The 25837-nt window shown below is 45.1% G+C and overlaps 1 protein-coding gene across 1 annotated transcript in view; it reads right to left on the bottom strand.

Moving 5' to 3' along the window:
• Positions 1–4646: 4646 nt before the first annotated feature.
• HSPBAP1 (HSPB1 associated protein 1) overlaps positions 4647–25837 on the bottom strand; it is a 41122-nt gene continuing 19931 nt past the window's right edge. Inside the window, exons 4-8 of the mRNA XM_075429818.1 lie at positions 23092–23228; positions 19747–19918; positions 10891–10974; positions 7482–7592; positions 4647–7276 (exon numbers count right to left, since the gene is read on the bottom strand). Coding sequence (XP_075285933.1) covers positions 6719–7276; positions 7482–7592; positions 10891–10974; positions 19747–19918; positions 23092–23228 — 1062 coding nt within the window. The 3' untranslated portion in view covers positions 4647–6718. The remainder of the gene's footprint in view (positions 7277–7481; positions 7593–10890; positions 10975–19746; positions 19919–23091; positions 23229–25837) is intronic.

The following is a 25837-nucleotide window of genomic DNA, read 5'->3' as shown; positions in this document are numbered from 1 at the left end:
CAACTCTATGATTTTAATGGACTGTCTTAACTCTTCCCATGTGTTTGTCTGAGCCATGTGTGGCACCTTTGCAGGACAGCGGTGGGTCTGCTGCAGTGTCACCCACCCCCTTGAAAGGTGCATTCAAGTCGTATGAGCTGCGTGGGGGTAAGGGGTGCTGTGTTGTCCTGCCTCTGAGGAGAGCCTTTGCCACTGCTGGGCAGTGAGCCACGTCCATAACTCCTGAACTTGCCCCCGGAGGTGGGGGAATGGGGACCAGCTCTGACCTGCAGCCCCGTGGGCATCCTGGGCATGGGGCTCAGCGAGGCCCTTCTGTGGGCACAGGCAGCATGGTGCGGCGGTAACGAGAGCCGCGGTTAACTGAATTAATTATATTCATGTCGCTAGGAACACTGTGAATTATGTTAATAGCAGCATCTGGGGAAATTACATCTTCATTAATTGGTCCTGATTGCTTTTTGGCGGATGCGAGATGTTTTTGACTTTAACATGCAGGACAAAATTTATTGTAATCAGTGCATGCAGTAAAGGCACAAATGCCATTACAATACCTTGCTAATTAACTCTCCAAAGAGGAGGAGATGGGAAAGACCTCCTTGGCCATTTCTTCCTCTCTCTCTTGCCCCAGCCAGGGCAGTCTTGTTTTCTACCTGTCCATGCTCTAGTGTCTTTTCTAACAGAGTTTTAAACATTATTTTGAAGTTAAAAATGGTAATAACAAGGCTGGCAGACACAGAAAACCAGCCGTGGGGTGGGGATGCTTCTGCTGGCATGTGTTGTACCCTGGAGCTGGCCTTGTTTCTCCCTGGCCTTGATGTGCCCACCAGGCTCCTCCTCATGGATGCAGCTTGGTGGCAATCCGGTCTATCCATGTGCTTAGTCAAGTACGTTGGTGACCTGGAGACCTTTGATCCCATCCTGTTGCTAGCTGGAGGAAGAGGAGGCTCACCAAGGTGAGGTTGTCCCCAGGGGACTACTGCTGGGTGGAAGATGGGGTTGTTGGGGTATCAGCAGAAGACAGTTGTGACTAATGCAGTGATGATCTATGCGCTGTGTGTGGTGTCAATCTTTGCAATTCTTTAGCTTTCAGCCAAGGTAGCAGCAAACGAGGAATTAAACCACATTTCAGCAAACTATCACTATGCAGCAGAAATCTCTGTTTCTGACAGCGGCAGAGATCCTAATCTCTTCGGATAAAAACCCAAAGCTCTGAGCGAATGCAGAGCGCGGGGCAGAGGTAATGCATTACCTCCCTGGGGAAAAACAGGCTAAAACTCAGGCGAGGCATCAAGCTCCTTGTAACTTATGAGGCTGTGCGCCTGGGGATGGCAATAAGTTGTATTATGGCCCTGCTTGCTCTGCCTTCTATTTACACAACACCATTTTTCATTTTAATGGTGATTTTTTTCAGCTAGCTTTGTTAAGGCTGCTGCTAATTGGACTTGATTCATGTGCCCTGCTGGGGCTGGTTAAATGGGAAGGGTGAGTTTTCCTGCCTGGTGCTTTGAATGGGCATCGATCAGGCTGCCAGGAGCAGGAGGCAGGGGCATGGCAGGGGTGAGAGGGGGACTTGGGAACGAGTTTAACCCTCTGGCTGCATGGAAGCTTAGAGGTGCCCTCTCTGTGGCAGTGATGGGGCAGATAGTGGCTCCACACAACTCAAATAGCGTCAAGGGAGATGAAAACTCTTTTTGTGAGCAACCTTTCTGACCTGGAAAGATGCAGACTCACCTCTTTTGCTGGGAAACTGGGTGTAGAAGTTCTTCAGTGCTTGAAGTGTCAGCTTCAGACCTTCATGAAGTGATTTTCATGAATCACCACAAGGAATCAGAACCTGTTTCTGGGACAATCTCGCCAGAGCTTTGGAAGGAGCAAAGTTTGCACCCTCGAAACCTAGAGCTAGATTTTGCTGAGAAGCTGTGACATGCGCTGAGCGGGGAGCTAGCTGTGGCTTTTCTATCGCGCCGTCCCTGTAGATAGGTGAGCAGTAACACAAGGAGCAGGACAGCTGTAATGCATGTGAGATCTGGCTGCAGAGCTGTGCTTCTGGTTTGCGGGGCACTTTTACCCACTGCAAGGCTCCCCAGGTCCCTCAGGACAGGAGCCCTGGGAGGTCAGAGGGCTCCTGGGCTTGTGCTTGAAATCCCAGGGCCTCCGGGAGACTTCACAAAAACCCTCTGCCCATCCCTGACCCACAACACCCAGTGCCCACTGCTATACGGTCCTCCCCAGAGCCATGGGTGCTGTAGTCCTGCCGATCTGACTGTCTCAAGGTGACCAGAGTTTCTAGTTCCCAGTCACCCCATTAAGACAGGCAAACCCCACCACGCAGATGGAGAAATAAATGTCTAGCGGAGCATCCACTTGGGATGTTTCCAAAAGCACAGCCCCAAAATGTGTGGCTCTTTAGGCAGAGGCGCCATCATCCCACTGCCCCATCAGCTGATGTGGCAATGTCTCACTGTGGGATCAAACTTCTTCACCTGGAGGGCAGAAAAGCACGGTGCAGAAGAGCTAGGCTCCTTTTCCTCACCCGTTCAGATGAACCAGGTGGTAAAACCAGGCCACCCATTTGCAGTGGTCTTTCCCCATCGCCCACTGTTGTAGCAGCACCAGAAATGTCAGGAAGCTCCCCCAAAGGGGAAGCCTGCCCATGCCATATGCCCAAACAGTTTACGTCTGTAGGCAAGAAACACAGCAAGGAGCTTACTAATTGGCAAAAGTACTGATTTGTAGCACTGCCTTTATTTTAAAAGGCAATTAGCACTGAGGAATTCTCTCTGCCTCTTCAATATGCTGCGTTTGTTAGTTAAAACTTCAGTTTATGGTTAACGCTATATCATAACATATGTCACGGCTCTGCAGTTGGGTTGCTCTGTGGCACCAAGCAAACAGAGCCAGAGCACAAGTCCCAGGAGATGTGAGCGTGGGGGAAAACAGCGCTGTGAAATAAAACAGGGAGGTTTTCAGTGAAAGACTAAAACTCTGCAAGATGTAACTATTTGGAGTTTTTCCCCTCCTGCTCTCTGGAGAGGTGGGACTTTTTGATTTGGGTATGTTTTCCTCTTTGCAGACAAGCAAAGTGCAAATACCTTTAAGTGAGGGCTGTGCTCAGGGACAGCGAGTGGCAACATCGAACTGCCTGGGGAGACAAACCAGACTGGCCGGTGAACCACTTTGTAAACCCAGCTTTGGGGCAGGGAAGACGCAGGGTTTCCGTCAGGCGATGGGGCTGGATGGGACGTGTGTGGGGAGATGAACCTGCTGGGCAGGCTGCTGCTTGGGCTGGGCCCTGGGCTGGAGCACGGCTTTAACTTCATCACTGAGCCATGCAGTGACAACCATTTATCATCACCCAGCTAGAGCAGAAATGACGAGCACGTCACCACTGTGACCACCCCGGTGATGGCTCCAGGCTCAGCTGTTGCCATGCCCACCGCTGACAGCGAGCCAGAGATACTGTTTGGTGGGGGAAAGAAAGTTTTCTCTTGGTGGTTGTGCAGGGCTAGGTGCTGGGTTCCTGCTCTTTGTCGAGCCAGGCTGTCACCAGGGAGGTCAGAAATCATTTATTTTTAACATTATGTAGAAACTTGTCTCAGCTTTTCCGCCCCATGGCCATGAATTTAGAAATGGCATCAGAAATCACTGCATTCGGTATCCTGAAAATCAGGTCAGAGCTATAAATTTCTCTTACTGGTGTGTGAGCTGTTTGCCATATGTGACTTTCTGAATTTGTGGTCATTTGTGTCTCTACCGCTGTGTGCCCGAGCGTATGACCGAGACTTTTATATTGTGCCTCTGAGACACAAAGTCCTTCTGTTGCTTTTGCCTAGCATCCTTCCCAGGCTTGCTCGCCCTCCTCCCCGTCCCCCTTACTAATGGCTTCTGGCCACAGCCTGGCCCTTAAATCACGGGCTGTGCCTGGACAGGCGTAAGCCGTGACTCTCCCCAGAGAGAGGGGATTTGTTCAGAGCGGGGAGCGCTGTGCCGCCGAACACGCGCGGTTCAGTGGCTGCTCCCACGCCGAGTCCGAGACGGGTTCTCCGATGCAGGCACCAGAGCCTCTACCCGCAGGGGCGAGTCCTGCAAGGCCCTTCGGCAGGTTCAGCAAGCCTTTTCAAGGACAAGCATCCTGAATGCAAAGGGAGAAAATGTTCAGTGTGGGCATCGGCGGGGGTGTGTTAAGATGACCTGTGCACTGGGGGGAAAGCTTAATCGAGGGAAGCTCAGATTGTGGGGGGGAAGGCAGTGTTGCCGTCCACCTCCTCCACTTTACTGCCTCTGCTCTTCCTCCCCCACCTCTCTCTGTAGATACAAAATCTTTTTAATTGCAAGGCTATTTTTGCTCAGTGAATTAAAGCAAAGCCTTTGCAGCCCCTCCTGCCTGTTGCAGTGGTGACCCCTGAGGTCCCAGCCCCTCTGCCCAGCCTGGGCAAGGAGACGAGGGCAGCAGCGGAACAAAGCGGCTGTCCCTAAGGCCCAGCTGGGCTGAGGTGCCCCCACGTATCGCAACGGGGCTGCCACGTTCTACAGATCTGCTCCCTCGGAGCCTGCTGAATCGCTAAAGCCAGCTGATGGGACTAAGGCGTTTCCTAACTAGTTTTTAATCCTTTTTGGCACAGCAGTGCCAACACACAAACATGAGCTGTATCAATGGGACTATTTATTAAATTCTGGTCTTGTCGCAGTGGTGCAACCCTGCTGAGACAGTTTGGTGTATTAACATAAAACGAGAGCAGTGGATTTTCTCCGATGCCGCTGAGGATCGCATCTTGCCTGCAGGTTCCTACTGGAAATGGCGCGTAGGTGTCGTCAGGGTCTGGGCCCAACTATGAGGAAACAGAAGGCTGGTGGCGCAGGGTTATGAACGATAGGAGCTGGTTTGTAGCTGCTAGTAGACACAAGCAAAGATAAGCTTTAAAAGCAAAGGCTTCGCAGGAGTTATCCCAGAAGCACCCCTCTGAAGCTATGGCTGGGGCAAATGCATTCTCCGTTGCCACCACAGACAGAAAGCAGAGGAGGCGAGAGCATTTCAGAAGATCTCAGCAGCTTTCTTTCCATTTTTTTTTCAAGCCTCCATGCACAGCTTCAGTGCTCACCCACCTTCTTCCCTTATTTTCAAGTTCCATAGCCTTTTAATCAAAAGACCACCCAGCCTTCAAAAACAAATCCAAGGAGTGCTATACTTTGAAGAAAGAACGGTCTTGTACAGCAACCACTTACATCCTCAAGCAGAACAGTAATTAAATTATGATTGTTATGGTAAAGAGCAGAACTGAGGCTACAAAGTCGTAACTGCTTTGTTTTGCTCCTTAGAGATAAGGAACTGTGCTCAGCTGGCTTTAAATACATCATAACAGTAACTTCCCCATGGCCTTTTGTCTCCCAGCTTCAAGTGTTTCTGAACCAGCTGAAAGCCACTTCCTTGCCAAGGGCTCTTGCCTCACTCCCTCCTAGAGCTTTGTGACACAATTTACGCTATTTTATGGAAGGAAGTAGACGCATCAGTGAGCGCAGTACCTCTTGGCTGAGGGTGGGTTTATTTGAACTTACTATTTCTAAAGCGGTTAAATGATCACTTATTGTCCATTTTACCTCAAATGTGCTCACGGGCTGCAGTCCGCAGTAAGTCAGCCTGCCTTCTCCCACTCTGAGCCCCGCTCTGCTATGTAACCACCTCCTGAGCCTATCATCAAGCCTTGCTTGTTTTACTGGTGATGCTACTCTGCATCTTCCCAGCCCGGGAACGGCAATGTTGAAGGACAGCATGGCACAGCAGTGCTTTTTCAGCCCTCCAGCTGCTGACCAGCTTTGGCAGCAGAGGGCTGTGAGCAAGTGCAGGGTTCAGGGTCTCTGGTACCCCTTTTAAGCACTTCAGATGCCCACCCAGAGGCCAAGAGCACTACTTTTTCTGCTGGGATGAGCCTTCCTCTCGGGAAGGTGCAAACTGCACTCCCCATGCCTGTGGGGAAGAACCAAGTCTATTACTTGAACGTAGACATGGGTCAGACGCATCTAGCTTCAAGTCTGCTTTCCAATTCTGAGCCCAGCTGTGAAGCACCATGCACTGCAGTATTTCTTCCGTACCGCTAAGCCACATCTGTTCCTAGGGGCTGCTGCTTACAGGATTCACTGTTGTGGTGAGGGATGCATTGAGACCAGAGCTGGTTTGCCTGGTACCCGAGGCAGTGAGGGTGCTCAGACTGCAGCTGCCAGTCAGTACAGTCAGGTTGCTCCAGTTTAAAAGTGGGGAAAAAAAACCCAACAAACAAACAAAGAAACCCCTGCAAGAACATGACACAACCCCTTCCGGCACCTGAGATCCAGCAAACTTAACCCAGGAGGAATTACAGCCTGTGCTGTTACACCCTGCAGTGCAGAGCCTGCTTGCAGGCAGAGTTTCTGCACAGCTGTCCCCTGCCAATGCTCAGAGCTGTAGAACATGTTGAAGATCCCATCTACACAACAAGGTGGGATTGTAACTGTCTATGCTCTGTTTTGTTCGTAGCACTGAGAAGCTCTCTGACTATAAATGCCTTTCTCTTCCCAGCCATCATTAACCAGTTATTCTTTCAGCTCAACTTCAGTCTGCCACTTAACCATCAACTCTGTTTACCTAAAAATTATTTGAAATGAGACATTCAGTTATTACCGAGCTTAAACACCCACAACAAGGCTGCCATTTGATTTATTTTAGAAATGATAAAGCACTCTGGCACTAAACTTTTGTCTTCTCCAACAGCAGCCGAGCCACTAAACTGATGACATGCGGATTAACCAAACAGTCTAGCAAGTCATTGGTAGAAAGGGCTGTTTGTGAGGCATCTGGACTGCCGTCCGAATCCCTTCGATCTGCAGGTGTTTCACGGTCATTACTCATTACCAGTTGCTTCCTGGTGCAGTGTAATTTTCCAAAATGTCCTCCTTCATTTTCATTGCGAAGATCTCTACTGTCACTTTCAATTGCAACCGCACCCATCCAGCCTGTTTCCTGAGGCTGTGCTAAAACTTGAATAAGATGAGGCCCAAAAGGTATTGTCTGCAACTTTTCTGCTTCAGATGTTGAAAAGCCAAATCCATGGGTTGGTGATCTGCAGCCCTCTGGCTCACAGCCAACTTGCCTTTTCTTCCTCTTGCACGATGCACTTGTCCTCCGCTCTGCGCCAGCGCTGCCGGGACGTGCCTGCTCTGACACACCTGCCTTGTGACACTTGAAATACGCAGACACTGCTTTATTCAGGTACTGAAGATTGATTTCATGGGATGTTGCCTCAACCTAAGAAAACACCCAGGATACACTCAGTTAAAACGAGATACATTTCAATTTGGTGTTGCACAATTATCTTCCATTAATTACTTTTGCTACGTGAAGGGAACGAATTTTAAATTCTTTCTCAGGCAGCAGAAAGACTCAGGGGGAGCTAAGCAAAATGTCAGTAATTCTGTTATCACTGCTATAATGGGAGCAAGAGAGGGCTTACCTCTGTGGGATTTAGCCAGAGATCTCCATCACTGGGATCATCTGCAGATTTTATGGCACACACCAGCAATCGAGTTATTGCTTCTTCTACACGGGCTTCATGATCTGCATCCTGCCTCAAGGGAACAGAAAGTGTTTGGAGATAGATTAGCACTTGGGTCTCTGCAGAAATGTGGAAGTACTTGGGAAGAATCAAATGGATGGTCTGAGTCTCAAAGCCATACTCGTGCATGTGAAGTCGGTGAAAGGCTTCAGACTTCTGATGCTCCTACACATGCGTACAGCTCACGCATGAGTAACGGCACAGACCGTGGTGTGACTACTCCTCTGAATAAGGATTTGCAAAAAATAGATTTTAGTGTGTGTATATAATCCTTTTCCTTACTAGTGTTCTGTTAATTGAATCTGGTGCTTGAAACTACAGTGCAGTGTTAGCATTCAATTAATATATGCATTTATATAGCTCTTTAGGACTAGGAGGACCATGAAAGTCCAGAGCAAACTTTATATATTATGTCTAATTTAAGTACTTAAAACACACAGGATGTTACAAGGCAGCAACTATCTGGGGCTACAGAAGCACAAAAGTGAGTCTTAAGGAAGTTCAGGAAATATTTTATCATGTAACTGTAGCTGACATACTGCTGCAGATTTAAACAGCAGCACAAGGAAAAATACGTTTTGTCCTAAAGCTCTCCTGCAAAACTAAATACTTCGTAACTGTTTCTTTGTTTTGGGCCTTCACTTTCCGCATCATCCCCTCGTGCAGCTGGGGACTAGTAGTTTAGAATAACAGAACAAAAATTTATAGGATCTTTTTAAACTTTCTAACTTTCTTTTGTACTTAACTGATTTTCTTGTATGTGGAAGGGAAGGGTATGTGGAAGGAGACAGTAAGACTCCAAATAAGATAAGTGGTATAGTTCTTTCAATGACAGGTGGATACATAAATTTGCTTTCATTGAGATGCTCAGACATACACGTTTTGGAAGAAAGATGTAACCTTGTCAACCCACAGCCCTCAACTGCCTAACTGTGGCTTTGGGGAACACATCAAGCCAACCATGCATCTTGTCTAGCATAAGTGTTGAAGGCAGTAATTCATCCTGGAACCCTGAGCAGAATTTGGGATAGAAGCAGGGGGAAGTGCTCTTGGCATTTTGTGGCTTTGCATGCTTGGCTTATTAATGGTCTCCTATAACCAGCCCCCAAAACACTGCTTGGTATCTACACACAGAAATTATTTAAGGTGTTGCACTCTTGGTATTCATCCTGGTCTGCTGAATAACAGAATTGTCCCAATTGCATGAGAGTATGTTAGGAAGCAAGGAATACTTTTTGAGCAGCTCACATACAGCTGAAAACAAATTAAAACTTCTACTCTAAAGTCTTGCCAATATAATTAATGGTTTCACTAGGACTATAAATGTTGGCATGATTCACATCTGTCAATACGAAAGCAGCTGGTAACAGCTGCAAGCAAGAACTGCTTGATTTGGTAATGGAAATGTTCTCAGTATTGTCTTCTAGCATCCATGTCAGGATTTATTTTTATAGACGGATTGCCCAGCACCTAACAGTGCTGCCGCCGTCAGCTGTAGGGATCATTTCTGTAAGGAACTTTCAGCTGGGTTGCAACAGCTACACTTGTTTGTGGCAGCATTTGGTATCTGGGCAGGGGGGTGTCTGTGGTGTTCATTAGCACAATCCAGCACACGCTCCTCTGCTCGTGATGCCGTACACAACTACTTGCTCTTGCTGCCACCAGACGGATGCCTGGTGACTTCTGCAAGACCTTTATGACCAGGAAGGCCATGGAGTTTAGCTCCACTATTTTTTCATTCTTGCAGCACATATGAACAGCTAGAAATGCTACAGCTAACGCACCACCCAGCTGCCTGGGAGTCACCAGCCTGGCACAGCTGATCCGGTGCTCACCTGCTCCTCACGAGTGGGACCATTTGTGAGGCACAACTCAGGGTACCGGTGTGTGTGTGTTGACATCAGGGTCTTCCCAAGTAGGGGGCATACAGCCAGCTCCTCTGAATTACCTCAAAGGCTGCTCAAATGGAAGCCAGGCTTAATGGCTGCTCTACAACACTGCTGGTGCTTTCTCTGGCACTGGAGACAGACTGACTGCACTTAGGGCTGTGTAACAGTTCCGTGCCGGCTGTGGGCCTGCTGTCCTTTCTAAATACATAGTCTCATCTGGAAAATTTCTCCATGAGGGAAACACCCAAGTGAGTTCCTCTACTCTGCAAATGCTTGGTTTGATGTTGGTATAAGAAATATATCATGTAGTCTTTGAACAGCAGTTGAACGTGTGTGTTCATTCCCCTGCAGATTTCAGTCTAATAAAGGTTTAAAAAAAAAAAAAAAAAAGGCAATAAGTCTTATAGTGAGGTAGCTTTCACAGATCATTTCAAAGGGTCTTTTTTATATTAAGCTAGGATTAATGATCAAGTAATTTGAATCAGAAAACCTTCTGGAGCATTGAGATGATATCCCTGGAACTATCCCATACATACTGGTTAACATGAGCAAGAAAAATCAAAGCCTGAGGAAAAGAAAATTAATTAAATACTTGAGAAAATCCAACTCCAGGCAAATCAAAACTATCACAGAGAAATGAAAATTCAAAAATCCTCTGCCACCCCCTTCCTATCACACTAACCTCATTTAAATTCTAACTTGGCTTTGCATGTAAGCATGTGCTTGAGGTGAAGCTGCTGTCTTGTCCCCTGTTTAGCACAAAGCTAGCTAGTCCATAAGAAATTGGACATGAGAAGTTTAGCTTGCGTTTAGTTGTTTGCCTGATTGATTACTTGCATGTAATTTCTGCTGAACTGGGGCTTTCAATCTGTAACCCTGGAAGGTTCTTCAGGAAAAACTGTATCCATAAGGGCTCTTCCCTTGCCAGCCTCCAAATAACGCACAGCCAGTAGCGCTGAACCTGGCAGGAAAGGGACAAAATGCTTCAGCCTTGATCCTTACAAAAGCTCCTGCTCAATGCAGCTAAGTAGGAAAGACAGCCTGAGTTCCGAGTGGCATAATTTCTCTGCTCAGGTCACAATTATTTTCACTGTTTTCTTGCTAGAGATGCTTCTTCTTTTTCTCCCCCTGCTTTCCCTAGTAAAAACCCTGAATTGAATATTCTGCTACTGGCAAAGCATAGCTGCATTTTAGTGGTGGCTGACAAATGATGCTAGTAGAACACGCAAGTCTGCAAAGTTTTCTGGGATCTTGAGGATAAAAGATGCTATGTAAATGTAAGCACTGCTGAAACTGCTCAAAAGTGTCTTCTGAGGCCATCAAATCTGGGATGGGATTATTTTCATTATCTTTCCTACTCTTTATAATATATGCAAACATGGAAGTGCTACATCACCATGATACAAAAAGGAAAATACCAGTTCAATCCAAGAGTTTATGCTGACAGTGATGGGGTCAATGGATTCGACGTAGTGCCACCAGTGCCTTGGAACAAGCAGGACCTGGAATCAGAGACATCACATTAGGGTTCCAGCAGAGGCTTGAAGAAAGATAAGGTGTTTTAATTAAGGTGATGTGGGATGCAGAGGCAGAATGAGGCAAGGAATAGGGATGGGTGGTGATCTTCATTTCTTTCTTCTAAAGAGCCTTTTCTGAAGACTTAAATGCCCACTGTCTCCTCCCGTTGTATCAATATTATATATCAGCAGCAGACACAACCCAGAACTACCTCTCACCTAAACTCCTTCCCATTGAAGCAGGATTGTAACCTTACAGCTGCTCTACACAAGCAAGCTCTGGCTGCACAAAGGGAGTGCAGCTGGTGTAGCAGTAGAGCAGGGCTTTAGAGAAAGTCTCAGCCAAGCAAGAATTCTTTTGTAGATTCTCCAACTTGAACAGGGTTCCCAGTTCCTTCAGAAGGACTGCCAGCTGGCTTCCCCAAAAAGCAGGTATCCTAATGCTCTTCTGGGTGATTAACAATTTGTAGCTGTAATTCTGGTGAATACCTGTATTAAACTGGTCACTTCTAGCAGATAAGACTTTTAAAGGAAGGTATCCCAGAAATCACAATAATCTAGTTTACATCAGAGCTTTGCAACTATATCAGGATGATAGCTGTGACATAAAATTGATTCTAACCCACAGCTTTTATGGTACAAAGACATTAATGTTATTTTGTTGATACAGTATAAGCTTTACAGATTACTGAACATTAGATTAACATAGAACTATCAAGAAAAGCATAAAAGATGTTTTTGACATGCAGTAAAAATTGTCAGACATGGATAAAAATATACATTTCAGGATGGACAAAGTGAAGCAATGATCAGTACCTTGAATGCCAGACAATTCTTTTTCTTGGTAGACATAAATGACTTAAAAGAATGTTCTGCTGTCTAGATAGCCCTGTGCTTCGTTATATCAAAACACAGCTAACGAGAAAATGTCTGTGTAGGAAGCAACAACCGAGGCCCTAGCCCTGCAAACACTTACAGGACAATCGGAGCAGAGTCATTTGGGCCACAGGACAAAATGTTCTCCACAGGTTTCAATTTAAGTCAAACAAAAAAAGCACTGGCTCTCTAAAGGTCAAAAACATTTGGAAATTGTACTTTAATCCAGTACAGCATACAAAATAGAGAAGGAAGTCAGACTGTTGAGGGCCATTATTTAAAAAAATATCACCAATTAGTTACTCCTGACATCTAAAAGTGTACGAAGCCCTACACAGACCAAAGCCAAAACATGTTTTCTACACAGAACAAATTTCAGGACAGTGCTTTTATTGTAGAAACCTACACTTCAAATGAAAAGTGCAGTTGCATTAGCTGCAATGGGTTTATCTGTCAGCAGGTATTTGCCCATGTTTCACTGATGGCAGAATTGTACAAAGCCCACTCGGCTGCTCTATAGAGGACCTTAGGTTGCACTCTGTTAAAGATCCTGGGTGCTGCCCAAATGACAGGATGTAATGATGAAGCCTGGAAAATGTTTGTGTACAGCAGAAGAAGGCATAGCTTCTGGAGTAAGCAGCCGTTTCCAACAACAGGGTCCTTACTGCAAGACTCGCAGAGGAAGAGTGAGCTTGCAACATGCTGAAGAAGTGGATGAAGACACCAGGGAATTGCGGTATGGTGCAGAGGGAGTATGTAGCAAGGGAACAAAAGCAAGAGGCAAATTACAGAATCACAGAATAGTAGGGGTTGGCAGGGACCTCTGTGGGTCATCTAGTCCAACCCCCCTGCCGAAGCAGGGTCACCTACAGCAGGCCGCACAGGACCCCGTCCAGGCGGGTCTTGAATATCTCCAGAGAAGGAGACTCCACAACCTCCCTGGGCAGCCTGTGCCAGTGCTCCGTCACCCTCAGAGGGAAGAAGTTCCTCCTCATGTTCAGACGGAACTTCCTGTGCCTCAGTTTGTGCCCATTGCCCCTTGTCCTGTCACTGGGCACCACTGAAAAGAGCTTGGCCCCATCCTCCTGACACCCACCCTTCAGATATTTGTAGGCATTTATAAGGTCCCCTCGCAGCCTTCTCTTCTTCAGGCTGAACAAGCCCAGTTCCCTCAACCTCTCCTCGTAGGGGAGATGCTCCAGTCCCCTCATCATCCTCGTAGCCCTCCGCTGGACTCTCTCCAGTAGCTCTTCATCTTTCTTGAACTGGGGAGCCCAGAACTGGACACAGTACTCCAGATGAGGCCTCACCAGGGCAGTGTAGAGGGGAAGGAGAACCTCCCTCCTCCTGCTGGCCACACTCTTCTTGATGCACCCCAGGATCCCATTGGCTTTCTTGGCAGCCAGGGCACACTGCTGGCTCATGGTTAACCTGTCATCCACCAGGACACCCAGGTCCCTCTCCGCAGAGCTGCTCTCCAGCAGGTCCACCCCAAGCCTGTACTGGTGCATGAGGTTGTTCCTCCCCAGGTGCAGGACCCTGCATTTGCCTTTGTTGAACCTCATCAGGTTCCTCTCTGCCCAGCTTTCCAGCCTATCCAGGTCACGCTGAATGGCAGCACAGCCTTCTGGTGTATCTACCACACCTCCCAGTTTGGTGTCATCAGCAAACTTGCTGAGGGTACATTCTAACTCTTCATCCAGGTCGTTGATGAAGAAGTTAAACAAGACTGGGCCCAGTACTGACCCCTGGGGGACACCGCTTGTCACCAGCCTCCAACTAGACTCAGCGCCGCTGATGACAACCCTCTGAGTTCTGCCATTCAGCCAGTTCTCTATCCACTTCAATTAAGGGAAGTGTGTGAGTTTCAGTAAGAGGGGCTACCTGGAAAAACCAGGGTAGAGATTAGGAATGGAAGGTGCTGGCTCAGCATGATTCATGTGCAAAGTAGAGACAGAACTGTTTTCGAAAGAGGAGGTACAGCTAGAAGGAAAACACAATGCCCACAACTAGTCCAGTTCTTTCAAACTAAAGAGAAGGAACTTGGGTCTTTGGAGAGACTAATCAGATTTTGCTTGCCAGCAGGTTACAGGTAGTAACTGCAAAGTTGTGTATTTCTGCAGCTGCCATTGTTTGTTGATGCAATTTATAGAGGAGCTACAGAGCTGTGACTCAGGACAGAAAAGGTACCATAAAGACACTTGCTCTCCCTCTTTATTTTTTGACAAGCTTATGATTGCTAAAATAAGGATTTATGGCAGCAAGAATATTGAAATTATTAAAAAGCAAAAGGACTAAAACTTTAAGTAAGATGAAGAAAAGGAAAAAAAAAGTAATTAAAACCAAAAACTACGGCTGGCAAGGGAGTAGCAGAAGTAACAGAAAACCAAAAAAATAATCCAGCAAAGATAGAGGTAGAGTAGGATTCTTCTACCTTTACAGACTAATGTTCTTCTAGGTTTGCAAAGCAGAAGCAAAAAAACCCCACAACAAAACCAAAGAAAAACCTCCCCACCCCCAACTATCAGTTCCACAACAAAATAATCAGACTTCCATATGTTTATGAATATGGGATGCAGATTTAGCTACATTTCAAATTACATTTCAGTAGCAAATGAGAAAGTAAACCACAATGAAATAACACACACACACATGCGCGTGCAAAAAAAAATGCAGCAAACATTTTAAAGGGAAAATGTGAAGTGCAGAAGCAAGACAGAACTATTCCAGGCTAAAAGATAATATTATGTTAGCCTGCTTTCTACAAACTATATCTAGTTTTGCTGTGGGCTGGGAAGATACTGATCTAAACAGCAAGCAATCAGATAGATTTAATATTTAGGCTAGTGATAGGCAAATCTAGCAAATGAAGTCAAAGTAGGACAGAAATCCCAGAAAAGATAAAACAGAATTCTAGTCTGTAACGGGAGGAAAGAAACCAAAGAGAACACTTGGGAGAGCAAGCAGAGCAACGCTGAGGACTTGTACAGCACAGAGAACAGAACAGGTTTAAATCCTCAACGGACACGATTAACTTGATACAGTGCAAAGGCAGGGCAAGGGTGGAATTGCTTCAAAAAGAGAGCATAGTCTGAAGTGAAATATTATACCAAGAAACTCCTGCTCAGTAGAAGATGTTTTGTTAAATGCACAAGAAAAGGAAGCACCGAAGAACACCAGTCTGATGGGAAGAAAGAGATTGGGGGGGGGGGGCTGTGGGGGGATCCAAGCAAATCCCAGAGCTCCTTGCAATGTTGGCAATGAAAAATAAAATAAATAAATGCATAGCCAACTCTGCAGGAATGCTGCCATCCCAGCCATACCCCGTCCTAGCCAGTGCTTGGCTGCCCTGGTGCTAGGAAGGTGCTTCTTACCCTGCCTCTCCCCTGAGCTGGTGCCTGCCCAGGGCCACGGCCAGCAGAAACACCGATGCAGCCCTGGGGAGAAGCGCTGGGAACAGGAAGGGAATGGGGCTGCCGCTGTGCTGTGTCCGTAGGGACCCAGGCAAGGGACCGAGGGAAGCTCAGGGAAGAGGCAGAAAAGTAGAGTCAGGAACTTTCAGCTTCCACCTTTGGCTTTTTGTGCACTCATGGGGTCCTCCATGTCTTGTGCTCTGCAGCTCACAGAATCACAGAATGGTAGGGGTTGGAAGGGACCTCTCTGGGTCATCTAGTCCAACCCTCCTGCCGAAGCAGGGTCGCCTACAGTAGGTTGTAGAGGACCTTGTCCAGGCGGGTCTTGAATATCTCCAGAGAAGGAGACTCCACAACCTCCCTGGGCAGCCTGTTCCAGGGCTCCGTCACCCTCAGAGGGAAGAAGTTCTTCCTCATGTTCAGACAGAACTTCCTGTGCTCCAGTTTGTGCCCATTGCCCCTTGGTCCTGTCGCTGGGCACCACTGAAAAGAGCCTGGCCCCATCCTCCTGACACCTACCCTTGAGATATTTGTAAGCATTTATAAGGTCCCCTCGCAGCCTTCTCTTCTCCAGGCTGAACAAGCCCAGTTCCCTCAGCCTTTCCTCATAGGAGAGATGCTCCAGTCCCCTCACCATCCTTGTAGCCTTCCACTGGACTCTCTCCAGTAGCTCCTCATCTTTCTTGAACTGGGGAGCCCAGAGCTGGACAGAGTACTCCAGATGAGGCCTCACTAGGGCAGTGTAGAGGGGGAGGAGAACCTCCCTCAACCTGCTGGCCACACTCCTCCTAATGCACCCCAGGATGCCATTGGCCTTCTTGGCAGCCAGGGCACACTGCTGGCTCATGGTTAACCTGTCGTCCACCAGTTGAAGGAACCAAGGTAGGAGAAGGAATAATTAGAGCTACAGACTAGAACTGAGAAATAACAAATTCAGGATGAACATCAAGAAATACTGTTCAATAGAGAAACTGTATGGATTAGTCTCACAGAAAGTGTTTGGAGCAGCTTTAAGCAGAAAAAGCAACAATGAAACTGGATGCAGTACTCAGCAGCCCAGTGCCAAAATCCCAGATTCTATCTTTTGCCCCAAACACTGAAAAGGCAGCTTCATCGTGCCCTTAGGTGTCGTGTCCTTCAAGAGCAGTGCCTTTGGCCAACCCTGGAGCAGCATTTAATGGGCTCCGGAGATAATCCCCTAGAGCCAGCTCCTCCGGCTCCAGGCTGCACCCAGGACACAGGGCTGGGAAGCAGGAGCGCAGGCAGAAGGGCAGCTGTGGGCTGCCTGTAAGGCCACATGTCCTGGTGCTCACGACCCCTCCTGCCCTGCGCAGCGTGAGGGAGAACAGCATTGCCTGTGGGAGCCCTGCAGGCAAGGTGCTGACCCCCTGTTAGGAGGGCAGATGTGTGGAGCCTCATGTGTCTACCTGCAGACAAACCAAGATGCGCTCTCTACATTGTCTAGTTCCACGGATTAAGAGGAAGATGGATTACGAATAATTACATTAGTGAGCAGGAAGGAAGCAATAAGCTGGTGAGAAGTGGGGCAGAGGAAGAGTGATTAATGATTTTGTATTTGTATAGCATCTCAGGGTTTTTTGTAGCCTTTTCAGGTGGGACTCCTCTCTCCTGCTTTTAATCATCATCAAAGTTAAGCATCTATGTGTGTAGGCTCTTATAGCCTGCGCTGAAGGACAAGATGGGATGACTGTTCCTGCAGGACTGTAGTTGTTTATGATAGGGAGGACAAATCGTCTTGTAGAGGTGCCAGGTTCTTCCCACTGAGGCAGACAGGACATCTGTCCTGGACGGTGCTGAAGTTGAGGGTAGCAGATCTTACCCTAACTCTCTAACATCTGTCCCAGAGTGTGGGGTGGAAGATACTAGAACAGACACGTTTTGCCTCATTTCCCTTTTAAGCAGTATTTGTGAAAACAATCAAAGTGTTACTAGAAATACTGAGGAAGTTCTGTAGAAATAAAACAAATTACTGATGCTTTGGGTGGAAAGTCTCTAGTTCATTGAGCACAAATTCACTAGCAGTCAACCTCCTGCTTCATACTTGCCAATCAGCCTTGTAAACCATCCCATAGGTGACCAGGTCCAAATATTTATAAGAAGCCCCTACGTTTGTATAATACAACTTGAGCTTGTAACTTTCTGGATATAGTCATGTACAGCTGCAAACCCTAAAACTACTCAGCTAGCTATTTATTTAGATATCTAAGTTTTATCAAATTTGTATTGAGAACAGATCACTAATGTATAACCAGAAGTTGCATTAAGACGTCTGTGGAAATTCAGCCCACAGCCCCTGGTCAAGTATAGGATGAAACCTTATAAAACCTAAAGTCTCAGCCAACTACCTGAATTCATGGGAGATTCACATCTGAACAACACACTGAAAGGGCACAGTCAAAGTACGCATTGTGCATTGGTACAATGTTATAGGAAGGAATTTTGCTTTAAAGCCTTAAATGGGTGCAGACAAAACGACTTGTAGCAAACAACGACCAGAAGGTGGCATTAGACACATGAAGTTTTTGATATTCAAAGCTGCACTTGCCTTACACCCAGTCGCTCTCCTGAATACCTAAGCACACCTTTGACTTTACTTTTCAGCGCTTTATTGTTACATTAGCTAATCCAAAATGTTTCTGCATACCCTCTGGGAAGGAGTGGAGATGCTATGCATTATCACAAAAAAAGCTGGCTGCAAATTCTGCAGAAACTGTATTAATTCTACATGAAAAGCACTGCTAAGCATGTATCAAGGTTGTTATTATTTAGGGATCATCTCCCTTGTTAACAAAGGAGTTCTTCCAGGTCATTCCTTTCCTCTCCATCAAATGGCAGCAGTCCGCAGACACCTGCCCCACAAGCTTCTGAATGAGATGCTGGAAAGCACCACCCAAAAGGCATTGATAAAATGGATGAAAGCAATACCTCACTGCTCCATCACTGCCTCTACATTATTTTTCTTCTCCCTTCTCTTTCAGAAGTCCAAAGAGTATCTCCTTCATGGCAATGCAGACAACTTGTATTACTAAGCTGGCTCAAGATCTTTATTCCTAGAAAGATTTATTTGTAATTGTTTTAAGCCTAATTAAAATTAAGATCATATTAAAGGTTCACTACCGTACTTTATCATTCCAAAGAAGATTATAAATTGAAATAGCATTTGGGGATCATGGGTAATGTAAAGCTGAAGGAATGTGGTGTTTTTATCAATAGTAAAAATTTGTTCTTTGTGCTTTAAATTATTGAACACTGCACCTTACAAAGTGCAGAATGTGAAACTAATCCTTTGCTTTAGGAGCTAATGTAGTGCAAACAATGAAGGTTGATCACAAATTCCCCATTTGCACCTGTACCAGCAGAAGAGTATACTCTTCCCACTTGACAGACATCATTCTCTTGTTGGGAACTATTATCCTGCTCCAGTCTGCCATCTCACCACTTCACAGGAGCGCTCCTCGCTCTGCCTCCTCAAAATTACCTGGATTAGCAAAAATTCATTCTTTAAATTATTGAAGGCAGCTGGGTTTGCCAGCTAGGGGCAAGGGAATACTCACATAAATTGCTAAGCTGGCAGGTGAAAAAAGGTGACAGCATCAAGTAGGAGAGTGGTGAAAAGGCTCTAGAAGCGGCAACCCCACTGTCTTAAGTGTTCAGAGCAAGGAACATAGCAAAATTCCTTTGGAAAGGCCTGACAGTTTGAGATGCCCAGGAGTGCTTTAGAAGGACATGCACTGCTGAACAAATGAAAAAGGGTAATTCAGACTCCAAATACAGACCATGTTGATTAAATAAAAGAACACCATTTATAGCAGGAGACTAGGAATTAAGAGTCCTGAGCCCTGCTCTCATACTGCTGCTGTCTGCCTGTGTGACTATAAGGCAGATACTTATAACCGAACTTTCTCAGTAAAACAGGGTTAACAAAATCCTCACATCCTTGCAAAGCACCACGAAACCTCTGGATGGTGTGTGTTGTAAATGCAAGTATCATCATTATCATACTTTCCTATTAAGGCAACAAGTTGGGCCAATGTTCCCTGGTGAAGGTTATTCACTATCAAAATATGAGTTCCTTTGCTGGCTCTACACGCTCATTAATCAAATACATTTTATGGAACATACTGGTTTCAGAGTAGACAGGTTGGAGGACTGTTCAAGAAAGTTTTAAAGCAGACAAATTGGAGGTGATTGCAAGAACTGTGATGGAATTGAGCAGCTGACTGAACTTTCCAAATGTTTGTGGTTTTTGTACAAAAAAGTCTAGTAGAGTAACTGTGAGCAAAGAAAGTTCCCGTGCTGAGAGAAATGTGTCAAGCCCGAATGCAGAGTGGTGAAAGGGGAGGGAAGTACCACAGTCAGATTGTTAAGATTTCCTAGCCCTTAATTAGACCGTTAAATAATTTACTAGAATCTTCAAACTGGTGTAAAGCTCATATGCAAAGGGTACCTGTCCTGGACTGAGTGTAACCACATGGGCTGTTGTGTTCCTAAACTCAGGAAAGCGTTTCAGATCAGGGTTGGCAACATTGACTTTGCTGAATATGCTGGACTCCTCATACGGGATCCTGGTGGGATAAAGGCAGCTGGTGTCACCAGGTGGGAAGAGGTGCCATCTCTTCCTGAAAATAGAAGATAAAAATATATTCAGTGCATGTCAGTTACAGCAAAGAACTAAAGGCAGTAGCAAGGTTTTCAATAAAACATAAATCTGCCTCGCTGTGTGAATCTCCTACGCAGTGAGAACACAGGCAGTGCTTACAGTCTGTCTCCTGAAAGTGTTTTTAAAATATTCCACTTTTTAATTTTTTTAACTGAAAAGATTTATAGCTTCTCACCAATTATTTTTAAAAGGCAGATAAAATTAAAAAAAAAGGTCTCCCATCTGCTTCCTACTTCCTCCGTTATACAGAGCAACACGCAGCGTTTACAGATGCTCAGAGCACTAAAAAATGCTCTATAAACCAGGGGAAACAGTTCTGTTGGAGACAATGTGCTTTCATTCACTGAATGAATAGCTGCTGTACCCATGTTTGTTTTAAAAGGAGGGAACTGTGTGTTTAGCATGTTAACAGTAAAGGGTATGGACATGATCTTCTGTTTCCTACAGTACTTATTTGGCTGTTAGTCACAAAACCCTCATTCTTAGTAAAACTCACATTGATGCTCCTATGCCACAGATAGGGAAATACCATAAAAACTAGAGACATCCATAGATATAGGCATCCTGAAACACCTGTATTTTTTGGTGTTATCGGTACCACGTGATGAAAATGTGGCTTGTGTGGGCCACTGGGTTTAAGAACTGACTGGTACGACTAAATGCCCAGATGGAGCAGGACAGGGTCGTTCTGCTCACAAGGGCACTCATGGTCTAGGTTGCTCTCTGTGCAAGCAAAGCAGCGGATCAACGGACTGCAGCACAGGGCCAAGCAGAGCGGAGACACAGGCTGTCTCCTCAGGAGTTAATGTCTCTGTTTTACTTACATAGACCAGATCAAAGACAGGAAAAATAATATGCCAGAACTGGCGGTGCCAGTTTTATGGGTACTATAAATGAAATATCTTAGCAGGTACATATGTTATTTAGATATAGGAGTTTTATATGGCAGTATTTTAGGTGATGGAAATAACCAGAAAGGAATACACAAAGGGAGAATTTATTACATTTAAGCGGTGCCAGACAATCAGTACAAGAGTGACCCGTGCACTAAGCAGTGGAAAAGTAAAGGCAGTGTTTTACAGCACAGCTGGACAATTTGTGCAGCTCTCCTCTTTGTTTCAGACTCTCATGACTCTCTTTTTTTTTTTTTTTTTTGTTCCTTCCCTTGGTACTCACTCCTTGCTTTTTGCCTACTGCTTCTGGTTGTCAGTTCTAAGTCACAGATCTGAAAATCGGAGAAAAGCAGCCAAATGGCACAAAACCAGAAGAGACAGGATAGCCAGAACTGCAGAGATCGGCACAGATGGAGGTGCCATAGGCCGCTGACATTTCTTGGTAATTACCAAAGCTACTGCTGGCTGTAAGCACAAAAAAAACAGTTCTCCTGAAACCCGAGCCCTGTTGCAACTTTATTTTGCCCTCCAAGCTAGACCTTCTGAAGGGGCAGAGAATAACTAGGTAGGAGGCTCATGGGTTAATCCTGCAGGCTCACGACAAAGCAATATTATGAAGCAAAATATTAAGAAGCCCGAGGGATGCAAGGAGGAAATTCAAGATAGCAATAAAGGCCTAAGGAGTCATCCCTGGCTTTCCTGCAAACGCAAATGTATTTAAGTTTAGCTAAGCTTATATTTTGTTACAAACCCCGTCTTGTTTGTGAGTCTCAAAAGGGAATCTTTCTGCTCTGAAGAAGCACAGGATTCACAAGCTTGTGGAAGTTTGCAATCTATTTATAGGATTTGCTCTGAAGAGGAAAACAACTTCGCCTTTTCAGGCCATGCAAAGGCTTTAGGCTGCTTCCTTCCCCGAGAGGAATAGAGATTTTTTTCTATCAGTGGGGGGTGAAGTGTCTTGGGAAGGCAGGCAAAATTGCTACACGACGCTGGAACTCTGGCTTGAGTTCAGCACCTGAAGCCAGAGATCAAAGAGGCAGGGCAGGTATCAGGTCTGCTAGATTACTGTACTTATTTAGTACACCCAGTATTTAGGTGGATTCTTAGAAGATATTTAGATATGTAAATCTCATGGTTTTCAATGAGGTTTCTAGCTCCTAAATACACATGAATGTCTGGACTTCAATGCATAATGCTTGCTGATGTGATCTGAAGTCTACATGGTGGGCTGCAGCAAAGCACAGCGCTGAGGGGGGCTTCAGAGTGTCTGCTGCGCGTTCATCCAAGGATCTCAAAGCTGTTTATAAACATGAATGAAAATCCACCTGAGAGCTCAGCTGAGTTACCCTTCTTACAGATAAGATGATGACGAATTCATTTGCTTCAGGCCTTAAAGCCAGTCAACCTGTGGCACTGCCCAGCACTGAAGCCAGCAGGTCTCACTTCCCAGCCTGCACCTTCATCACAAGACCACCATGATTTTACTGTTCTGTAAAATGTCAGAGTAATTAATCACATCCAAATCGCACTGGCAAATTACTCCTTCCACTCTATACTATCAAACCTAAAAAATGCATGCAGCTTGTTTTGTTACTCTAGCATTACCCTAGCAATAATAGATAACAAAAATACCCTGAGGCCGATATACAAGGAAAGGGGAAAAAAAAAGATTGGGGTTAAGAAAAAAAAGACAGTATGCGAACAGGCAGAAAGACACAGCAACAAAGCCACATGCTCTAAAATTAGTTTGGAGCCTCAAGTGTCCCTTTCAACTTTGCTCACAGCTGGCTGCTCTCATTCTGATGTTCCCCTTATAAATTAATTCTAGCAGGCTACTAGAGGCTCTTGCACAAAGAGTATCGTGAAAGTCGAATGTAGTTTATTTCTATTTTGTCTCTGGGATTTTTATTTTTAACTGTTTATCTCCTAGTTCCAAATTCCTGAATTTGGAACTCCTAAGAAGATTAAAATGTTTATTATTGGACCACACAACACACAGATCAGAAAAAGATCTTCCTCAAACAGAAGAGTGTAAAATTTTTACCTTTGTTACCCAGCCAAACTCCAGACCCCAGAAGTTCTGCCATTCCCTATAAAGAGTTCTCATGTTCTTCAATCATTGAGAGCTTAGAAAACTAAAATAATCAGGACCTAGAATTAATATTCAAGAGTCCAAAACTAACTTTATAGCATAGTAAAACTTTCCCCTGTATTTGTTGTTTGTGTATGCACTTGTTACCTTCCTTGTACTTGCAACACTAAGTTGCAGCCATAGGAGTCCAAATGGCAGGGGGTGTTTGCTCCTTCAGAACCAATCCACAGTGTGCTCTCTTTTCCACTTCTTCCAGGAAAACCAAAGTCAGACCACCTGATATCCTACAGCAATGAAAAGGTTATTTACGCAAGCTGTTGAACTGATTCACATCCCACCCTCAGTTCTCCGAGTCTCTCGTCTTCTCCCTCCACTGCTCAGCTGCCCTTTATCCACTGCAGCTGCTACTCCTTGCTGGGGTTCCCGCGTGCGTGGCCTGTGCCCCTTCCTCCAAAATTCTCCTCTATAGCAGCGCTTCTTCTGCTGACCTTCTTTTTCTGTCTGACTACACAGCCTCCCAGATTTCTGCCTCCAGTTCTCATCCCAGTCTTTCATATTACTCGTTACCCCTTTGCCCTACAGCAGGATTGCCCAACTGCTCGTGGCCACACGTGGCTTCTTTTCAAACAACCTTTTTTTTCCCCGTTTCTCCAGTCTTAGCCATCCACCCAAGCACAGGATTGCTTCTGGAAAAATTCTGATATATGGCATTTAAAAAAAGCAATGAAAGGAAGGAAGGAAGGAAGGAAAGAAGGAAAAATCCCTATACCCTTCTCAAACCAATTTGATAATCCATGTGGCATGTTTGCTCTCTCTTTGCTCCTGTCTCTGGCTTCTCCATGTATTCTGGATATGCAGACTTTACCCCACTGGTATGACTTCACCCCCGCAGTATGCTGGGTTTTCTAAGTTCCTTATTATTCAATGAACACATTCTTCTCCTGCCTTTGCAACTGTGGAGACAGTGAACTTAAACCAGCGCGATTACATGGCAAGAAAGGGAAGAACCGGCATGCATCTGTTATGAACATGATCCTGGAGTCTCCCAGTCCACTGATACTCCCACGAGCAATCCCTTGGGGATGACAGCTGGAACGAGGGACAGCCAGGTATTTTTCAGATAGTTCAATGGTTTTGCAGGATGGCTCTGTACGGCTTGCATAAAGCTTTCCCATTTTTCCATAGCTGACCCTGTCACCTGCAGGGCCTGATCATTTGTTTGTTGGAAAGCATTTGAAGTATACTGGCCAGAGATACTGGTGCCTTTTGGCTGGAGCCCCAGATTGAGCCTTAGGAAACAGATTCAATTCCTGGCTTCCTGATGGTCTTGGGCAAATCACTTCATCTCTGAGTTTTATTTTTCCCATCTTGAAAAGGAAGATAACAGTATTTGTTCCATTTCAGTAAAGCACTTTAGGGTCATTCACATCACCTAACTTTAGGAACCTAATTTAAGCTTGGCTCTTGCTCTTGTCAAAGCACTCTCAATCATCCCTTGGAAAAGCCTCTCTCTTTCCGCTGTCTATAAAGAGCAAACAGGAGCCAAGCCTTCTAATTAAGTATGTAAGCTACCTGCTTGCAGACAGGTGGATGACTATCCCTTTTTAAGATCTATGGCTGAGGAAAACTACAGCTAGACGTTATTATAAGGATGACTTCGCCATGACTCTGTATCAGGAAAGCCTCACAATGAGCGATAGCCTTCCCAAAAATTAGATGTTGCTAAACATTCTGAATTTCAGCATTATTGATTTTAAAGATATCATTTGAAAAAAATGCAGAAGTGTAACATAAACATTTGTCAAAGGCAGCAAAAAATCAAAAAGTTGCTCCTATAGATTTCAGCAGCCACAAGATTTAAAATCCAATACAACTATTTCAGTGACAAAGTTAAGCATAACACCATCTCTACACTTTAATCTCACAGCTAAATAGTTTTTGTATTTTGTTACAATTTAAGTGGAAAGAAAGTACACATAATCAATATTAGATTTAAAAGAACTTTTTGAAAATGCTGCAGCTGTAGTAAGTAGTTGAAGCAATTTTGGGTAGAATAGTTTTTAACCAATGAACTGAAAAGGAACTGGTAGGATTACTGGAATCTTGTCACAGTGGGTTCCTTTTCTACAATAAAAAGCCACAGCAAGAAGAAATGCAGCAAAAGGTGTTCCAACCATAACAGATGGCACATTACTTGTGAATTATATTTATTTCATTTGCTTCTTATAATGAAGTTAATCTGTACCCGTATGTCACTTTAAAAGGTCTCATTTCTATTTAAACTTCACGCATATATCTTGCTTCTGATTTATATCTCAAATTCTGTAATGAAATATCAACTGAACAAAAAATGTAAGATGCTAGATACTGCTCATAGATTAGAATAATGGAATCATTACCTTAGCCCACACAACTGTAAATGATAAACAGTGCAATCTAAATTTCAAACAACTTTTGAATGGCCCTATTAATCACTATAAATAACAGTGCAGTTGGCCTTCTTTTCCCCTTCAAGTCACCTTACGTAAATCTAAATAAAATCTAAAAAGAAAAAAGGGTTTATCATCAAATTCACTTAAGAGTGGAACAGAATTTCTACAAAGAATTCTTTTGGCTGGCATAAATCGTGTAGCAGTGTTTCAAAAGCCATATGAATCTGGAACTGACGGATGCATTTCTCTCCCATGCCTGTGAAACTGGCAGATGATACACACCATATTTGCTTGCATAACACCATTGATTTTTTCCTTCCCAGATTCTACTTCAAAAAAAATCCACAGCATAACCATTACGTGTGTCTATTCTAAAACTGCAGTACAATCTGTTGCTTGTTACAGGTCAGGTGATGAGGTTGTGGCATGACACCTGCAAAGAAATGCAATTCCTGGAACCT

The sequence above is a fragment of the Opisthocomus hoazin genome, chromosome 9 (assembly GCF_030867145.1).
Source record: "Opisthocomus hoazin isolate bOpiHoa1 chromosome 9, bOpiHoa1.hap1, whole genome shotgun sequence".
Lineage (NCBI taxonomy): Eukaryota > Metazoa > Chordata > Aves > Opisthocomiformes > Opisthocomidae > Opisthocomus > Opisthocomus hoazin.
The sequence above is the reverse complement of the archived record's forward strand: the minus strand, read 5'-3'. Positions and strand labels throughout refer to the sequence as shown.